General features: G+C 46.2%; 1 protein-coding gene across 1 annotated transcript in view; it reads right to left on the reverse strand.

The window, feature by feature from the left end:
- Positions 1–8,184, reverse strand: part of BCO1 (beta-carotene oxygenase 1) — a 62,945-nt gene that overhangs the window by 25,002 nt on the left and 29,759 nt on the right. Inside the window, exons 4-5 of the mRNA XM_011990070.1 lie at positions 3,103–3,250; positions 591–738 (exon numbers count right to left, since the gene is read on the reverse strand). Of these exons, the coding sequence (XP_011845460.1) occupies positions 591–738; positions 3,103–3,250 (296 nt within the window). The remainder of the gene's footprint in view (positions 1–590; positions 739–3,102; positions 3,251–8,184) is intronic.

The following is an 8,184-nucleotide window of genomic DNA, read 5'->3' on the forward strand; positions in this document are numbered from 1 at the left end:
GGAGAATGGGTAGATGGATAAATGGATTCATGATGGGTGGGCAGGTGGGTGGGTAGATGGATGGTGGATGGATGGTGGGTGGATGGATGGACAGGTGGTGGATAGATGGATGGTGGGTGGCTGGCTAGGTAAGTGGTGGATGGGTGGGGTGGACGGATGGTGGATGGGTGATGGATAGGTGGATGAATGGTGGGTAGATGGGTGGATGGATAGTGAGTAGATGAATGAATGATGGATAGATGGATGGTGAGTAGATGCATGAATGGATGGATGGTAGATGAATGAATGATTAGATGGTAAGTAGACGATGGATGAATGGATGGATAGTAGATGGGTGGATAAACTAATAAAATAATAACCTGGAGCCTAAATAAAAGGAAATTAGAATAGTAAAGGGATTTATTTCTTCCAAGAGGAATCCCAGCAACTCCTCTTTTCTTCTAAAGGAAAGTACTGAGATCATGGTCATCTGAATAATCCATGGGAGAAAGTACCACACTGAGTCTTGTGTCATCAACGAAAAACAGAACTCTTCAGAAGGAGCCACCCTTGGCTGTTGGTATTTTATTCGATTCCCCAGAGTGGCCTACCTGGTACTGTGGCAGGGATCTTAAAAATCACATATTTTGTCTTCCCCTTTTCCACAATGGATGTGCCCATGTTGAGAACATTTCCAGCCTCATCATAATGGGGATGTGACGTTGCCAGATTTACCGCCACGTATTTACGATAATCAACCTGCAAGATATGACACCTCCTGTTTTTTTTTAAGTATTTACGATAATCAATCTGCAAGATATGACATCAACTGGTTTTTCAAAGGAGAAAGGTTGAAATCCCGTGAAAACGTGACTGATTCTAGCTTCAGAGAGATGAGGGATATTTTTGCACATCTGAAAACGTTACAGAATTTGCTTTTAAAGACTTTCACTCTCGTGACCTGATACGACTTCACTTGGGGATTTGAGGGGCTCAGACAGTTAACAGGTTGCAGGGGAGTTAGGGAGCTGGTATGCTTCTGGGGCTATCATTGCAATCCTGCTGCTTGACCTTGCTGAAATCCTCAACATGGAAACAAGATTCCTCACTGCAGAAAGATCTGAGCAATGACCTGGGCAGAGAGGTAGCCTTCGAGCTAATCTTGGCCACAGCTCTGTCATTCTGGCTTAAATTCTGCCGTTTTGCATTGCATAGAAGCATAAATCTCTAGGCCTCTCTTAGAGGATTATTCTGGGAATGGAAAGGTTACAAAAACACTTGGTCAAAGTGAAGCTCGATGAATGAGCTGAATAATCACCCTCACTCTGCAATCCAGAGCTGCAGAATGATGGAGCGGCCGCAGACCAACCGTCTGCCCTTCCTTCCCTAGAAATACACAACCTCCAGCCCAGAGTCAGATAACCCCATTCTCTTCCAGCATTTCCTCTCTGTAGCCCTGTGGAAAGTGTCATCAGTTGGACTGATGCCATCTAGCTTAAAAGCAGCTGGACATAATTTCACAGCTAAGAAAAGCCTTATCTCTTTAACAGATCGTTAAAATGTATTGCGGAGACATCGGACTTTTGAACAGGCAGTTGGAGAAAATTGAAAGTGGGTCTATTGATTTTCACCAAAATGTTGACTTGATTCTTCCCAGGAAATGTATGTGCTTGGGCACTTATTTTTGTGCCCTCGCTTTTTGCCTAATGCCTCCCTCTTCAGGTCAATAGAAGGTAGGATTTCGCTGAGAATCGCAGGTGTTTCAACAGAGTCATTCATTCAAATTCTCACTGAACTCCCTCAGTACCAAGAATTATGAACACAGTTACGGGTTGAATTGTGTCTTGCAAAAAGACAGGTTGAAGTCCTCACCCCAGGTATCTGCGAATGTGACCTTACTTGGAAATAAGGTCTTTATAGATGTCATTAAGTTAAGATGAGGTCATACTGCAGTGGGGTAGGCCCTAATGCAATGACTTGTGTCTCTGTAAAAGGCAGAACATGGTTGAGCACGGTGGCTCACACCTGTAATCCCAGCACTTTGGGAGGCCAAGGCGGGCTGATCATGAGGTAAGGAGATCAAGACCATCCTGGCTAACATGGTGAAACCCCGTGTCTACCAAAAATCCAAAAAATTAGCTGAGTGTGGTGGTGGGTGCCTGTAGTCCCAGCTACTCAGGAGGCTGAGGCAGGACAATCACTTGAACCCGGGAGAAGGAGAGTGCAGTGAGCTGAGATCGCGCCATTGCACTCCAGCCTGGGCGACAGAGCGAGACACTGTCTCAAAAAAAAAAAAAAAAAAGAAAAGGCAGAACATTTGGACACATAGACCTGTAAGGAGAGGCAGTGTGAAGACTGAGGCAGAGGCTGGAGGGATGCATCTACAAGCTGAGGAACACCAGGGGTTGCTGGCAACCACTAGAAACCAGGAAGGGGCCAGGGAGAATCCTCCTCTACAGCCTTCAGAGAGAGCATGGCCCTGCTGACACCTTGGTTTCAGACTTTTAGCCTTCAGAATTGTGGCACAGCAAATTTCTGTTTTTTTTGGTTGTTGTTGTTTGTTTGCTTTTGTTTTTGTTTTGAGACAGTCCCACTCTGTCATGCAGGCTGGAGTGCAGTGGTGCAATCTGGGCTCACTGCAACCTCCGCCTCCCGAGTTCAAGCGATTCTCCTGCCTCAGCCTCAGAGTAGCTGGGATTACAGGCACATGCCACCACGCCTGGCTAATTTTTGTATTTTTGGTAGAGATGGAGTTTCACCATGTTGGCCAGGCTGGTCTTGAACTCCTGACCTCAGGTGATCCGCCCATTTTGGCCTCCCAAAGTGTTGGGATTACAGGCGTAGGTCACCACGCCCGGCCAATCTCTGTTGTTTAAAGCAAACTTTTTTGTAGGACTTGGTTACAGCAGCCCCAGGAAACTGAAACAGACACAAAGATAAACACAACACAGTCCCTGCCTAGCATCTAGCACTAAGTGTGGCGCTAGGGCACGGGATCCAACGGTGTTAGAGGAGGGACCCCTCTGGTGAGCTCCTTTCAGGCTGAGCAGCCTCACCCCGGCTGTCCCCGACCCTCCCTTTCTTGAGTCAGGAAGTGATGCTGGGTTACTTATGTGTTGATACCTTCTCCAGGGTTTCCAGAGTCTGTGGGTTGATTTTCCTGATGTAATTGGTCTCTGAGGTCGCATAGAAGTCTTCTCCGCACTTCATGATGTTGATCAGGCAGTTGTCTGTGAAATCGGGGATGGTGTGAGACAAGTAGGTGAAAGCTCTGGGGAGAAAAGCAAATCAACAGAGTCAGTGGCTGTGTCCACCCAGCCAGAGGAGTCTGTCCTTGATGGCTTTCTTTTTCCCAAAACGTAAAAATGCTTTACTTCAACTAAGAAAGAAAAAGCAACTGGGTCCCAATGGGTCACTTGAGGAATCCTAAGAACTCAGATATCAAGTTCCCCAAAGACATCCCCAGGTTGAGTCAGCTAAGAAGTGAGTCAGCCAGAATGCCATGGTCACCCGCTGATCCCTCTCGGGTTCCCTAAAACCCAAAGGTCTCCGACATCAGAGCCAGCAAGACATACTGTTCCAAAGTATGTCAAGAAGTGTTACGGAAATCATACATGAACCCATAACGGCTCCCAAAGCCTAACAAGGCAGCTGATAACGGCTTTGCCAGGAACGTGAGTCCACACTGGTTATCTCGAATTTATCCAGGAAATTAGTTTTTAATTTAAAAAGGAAAACAAACTAATTATGAGTTAAGAACACATAGCTCATTTGCTTAGAAGGTACACTCGAAGCAAGAAGAAAGAAAAACCAGAGGGGTTTATCGGTGGTGAAATTGGCAAATCCTGGATCGTTTTACTGGGGAGTGCTCCTCCTACTGGCAAATACTGGAACAACAAGGAGGATTTGTTCCAGGACCTCCAGGTCATGGTTTTAAATTCCTGATTATGGTATCTCCCCTACCAGGTAAGTATGGTTGTTTTAAACTCGTTTACTCCTTCCTCCTCCTTTCCCACTGGCTCCTGCCCCACACTTCCTATTTGCAAATGTGAATTCAGTGCTTGCTCTGAGCCAGCCCTAGAGCTGGATACTGGAATGGGAGAGATGACTTCAGTTCTCAAAAAAGCAGAAGCAATCTTCCATCTCTGGGCCAGTCTACCCTTCAACTCTTTCATGACTCTTCTATGTCTAGAGAGTTTCAGAAAGAAGATACTGATGGCAGGCCTGATTCCCTGGCCAATAATTTAATTGTCAAATATGTAACACATTCTTATGGATCCTAACCCAGATTATTTAAAATGTATGCAGTGGCCAGGTGCAGTGGCTCATGCCTGTAATCCCAGCACTTTGGGAGGCCAAGGTGAGTGGATCACCTAAGATCAGGAGTTCAAGAGCAGCCTGATCAACATGGTGAAACCCCATCTCTACTGAAAATATAAAAATTAGCCTGGCGTGGTGGTGGGTGCCTATAATCCCAGCTATTTGGAAGGCTGAGGCAGGAGAATCGCTTGAACCTGGGGGGGCGGAGGTGATGGTGAACTGAGATTGCACCATTGCACTCCAGCTTGGACAACAAGAGTGAAACTCCATCTTAAATAAATAAATAAATAAATAAAATGAAATAAAATATATACAGCAAAAAATCTCTCCCTCTCCTCACCACCCATCTGCCCCACATCCCCTACGCATCCTTTCGTAGTTTCTTTATGCATGTACAAGCAAAATTTAATCTAGATTTCTTCCTGCTTTTTCACACAAAATGCGTCTTATAACGTGCTCTTTCTACACCTTCCTTTTTTTTTTTCCCCCCACTTAGTCTATCTTGGAAATGTTCCTATAGAGCACAAAGAGAACGTTCCCCTTCCTTTTTACTTCTACATGGCATTTTCTTGTACAGTTTTACTGTTACGGATTTAACCACTCCTCTTTTAATGAACATTTGGGTTGTTTTCAGCTACTTGTTATAACAAAAGATGCAGCCATAAATGACAAATACCTGCTGCATGTGTCATTTTGTATGCAAGCAATAGACCTCTAGGCTGAAGGGAATGTGCCTTTGTAATTTTGACAGATGATTCCAAATTCCTTTCCCACCAGCCATGTGGGAGGGCTTCTAATAATCTGTCAAATGCTCTTAGCCTCTCTGGCAGTCAGTGATCAAGAACTGCGTAGCACCTCTGGTTAAAGGGCAGTCATGTGGCGTTTTCGTACACCCTAATGAGAATTGTTAGAGGAGCAAATGCTGGTTATTTCAGCCATCAAGGAGAGCAAAAGGCATGAAATTTGCTCAGATTTAAAACAGGCAGTTACTTGGAAAATATGTTTTTGCAGGGGTCCGGATAGGCCATTGTTCCAAATTCAGACACCACAATCCTGTTTGCCTCAATATTGGCGTTGTAGGTATCGCTTCTCAGGTATTTGCTCCTGTAATAGATTTCACCTGCAAGAGAAGAACCAGCATACTCTCAGGCTGACAGCTTTACAGGGCTTTGAAATCAATGTCAGGGGTTTTATTGGGGGAAGGAGGTGGTTATTTCACCAGGACAAGCTCATTTAGTACACAGGGCTGATACAATTAGCATTTGAAATATAATTTATTTTATTATTATTATTATTATTATTATTATTTGAGTTTCACTCTTGTCATCCAGGCTGGAGTACAATAGTGCAATCTCGGCTCACTGCAACCTCCGCCTCCTGGGTTCAAGTGATTCTCCTGACTCAGCCTCCCAAGTAGTTGGGATTATAGGCACGTGCCACCACACCCAGCAGATTTTTGTATTTTTAGTAGAGATGGGGTTTCACCATGTTGGCCAGGTTAGTCTCGAACTTGTGACCTCAGGTGATACGCCCACCTCAGCCTCCCAAAGTGCTGAGATTACAAGCATGAGCCACTGTGCCTGGCCTGGAATATAATTTTAGACACACATTTTCTCACTTCTGACTCACAACAGTATGGCTGGATAGGTAAGTGTTACGGTTTCGATGTTTTGTTCCTTCTACATCTCATGTTGAAGCCTCTGATGTTGAAGGTGGGCCTAGGGGGAGTGTTTGGGTGATGGGGTGGGTCCCTCATGAATGGCTTAGTGTTGTCGTGGTGATGAGTGAGTTCTCTCTATTAGTTCATGGAAGATCTGGTTGTTTAAAAGATCCCTCCCTCCTCTCTCTCTTTCTCTCTCACCATGTGACGTGCCTGCTCCCCCTTTGCCTTCCGCCATGAACCAAAGCTTCTTGAGACCCTTGAGACCCTTGCCGGAAGCCAAACAGATGCTGGTGCCTTGCTTCCTGTACAACCTGCAGAACTGTGAGCCAAATAAACCTGTTTTCTTTATAAATTACCCAGTCTCAGGTATTCCTTTATAGCAATGCAAAATGTGCTAATGCAAAATATGCCTGTTCTTAGTTCCATTTTCCATAGGAGGGAACTGAGGCTCGGAAACATTCTATCGTCTTGCCCAGGGTCACCCGTCAGAGAGTGCTGACCAGGAATCATTCATCCCTTCCACCCTGTTTGTGTCCCTCCAGGGAAGGGGCAGAGCTGGAGGACTAATCTAGAAGGCTGCATATGTGGGGTGGGTTTCCCCAGGGCCCCGTTCAGTCCTGGGAGCCCTGCCTCCGGAAGCCTAGTTTATCACTTCAGTCTCTCTGGAGTAACGTTTGATAGTGAAGGCAACCAGGAGGCGACCTAATGCCCAATCCTGCGTACCAATAGAGGGTCAGACCTGTGTTCAATGTGTAATTCATCCAGATTCTTCAGAGAGTCTAACTCATGGCATAAATCTCTTGACCAGTCCATTGAGACCAATCTGAAAACATACCAGATGGTTCTAGACCTGTGTTAGTTTTCTGTTGCTACCGTAATGACTTACCCCTCACTTGGTGGCTTTACACAACACATATTCGTTATCTCAGAGTTTGGAAGAAAGTCTGAAATGAGAATTACAGAGCTAAAATCAAGATGTCCACAGGGCTAGTTCCTTCTCGAGGCTCCAGGAGAGGTCTGTTCCTCACTTTTTCTAGCTTTGAGAAGCTGCTGCCTTCCCTGGCTCATGGCTGCATCACTGTGACCCCTGTCCCCTGTCCCAGTATCACATCTCCTCTGAGGCTGACCCTCCTGCTTCTCTCTTGGGATTACACTGGGTCCATCCCTAATTTCAGATCACCTCCCCCATCTCAAGATGCTTCACCTAATCACATCTGCAAAGTATCTCTCTTTTTTTTTTTTTTTTTTTGAGATGGAGTCTGACTCTGTTACCCAGGCTGGAGTGCAATGGTGGAATCTCGGCTCACTGCAAGCTCAGCTTCTCTGATTCAAGTGATTCTCCTGCCTCAGCCTCCCCGATTTGCTGGTGTTATAGGCATGTGCCACAACGCCCAGCTAATTTAAAAAATATTTTTAGTAGAGACAGGGTTTTGCCATGTTGGTCAGGCTGGTCTCAAACTCCTGACCTCAGGTGACCCACCTGCCTTGGCCTCCCAAAGTGCTGGGATTACAGGCGTTTGCCTGGCCTGCAAAGTTTCTTTTGCTATGTAAAATAACACATCTAGGCCGGGTGCGGTGGCTCACACCTGTAATCCCACCACTGTAGGAGGCTGAGGCAGGTGGATCACCTGAGGTCAGGAGCTTGAGACCAGCCTGGCTAACATGGTGAAACCCCATCTCTACTATAAATGCAAAAATTAGCTGGGCATGGTGGCACACCCTTGTAATCCCAGCTACTCAGGAGGCTGAGGCAGGAGAATTGCCTGAACCCAAGAGGCGGGGGCTGCAGTGAGCTGAGATCACACCACTGCACTACAGCCTGGACAACAGAGAGAGACCCCGTCTCAACAACAACAACAACAACAACAACAACAAACCCACATCCATGGATTCCTCGTGGGGCAGGGGTGAGAGGAGGTCCTTCCCGGCTGGGAATAAGTCAGGAGAAGTTTCAGGGAGGAGGTGGTGCATTAAATAGCTCTTAAAGGATGAGAATTTGACTGCAGTATGCTGGGGAGAGAGGGCAGAGCTGTCCCGTTCACCCCCTAAGAGGTCTGTAAGCAAAGGCCCAGAGTTGGGAAAATGCAGATCCCTTCTTGCAGGCACTGAGTCCAGCTGGGCTGGAACATTAGAGAGGGATTTGGAGCACAGGAGTGAAATGAAATTGCGAAATGGGTTGGGTGGTCCTACTGGGTTTGCAGGCCTGGTAACTTTTTTTTTTT

This window comes from Mandrillus leucophaeus, unplaced genomic scaffold (assembly GCF_000951045.1).
Source record: "Mandrillus leucophaeus isolate KB7577 unplaced genomic scaffold, Mleu.le_1.0 Scaffold37, whole genome shotgun sequence".
NCBI lineage: Eukaryota > Metazoa > Chordata > Mammalia > Primates > Cercopithecidae > Mandrillus > Mandrillus leucophaeus.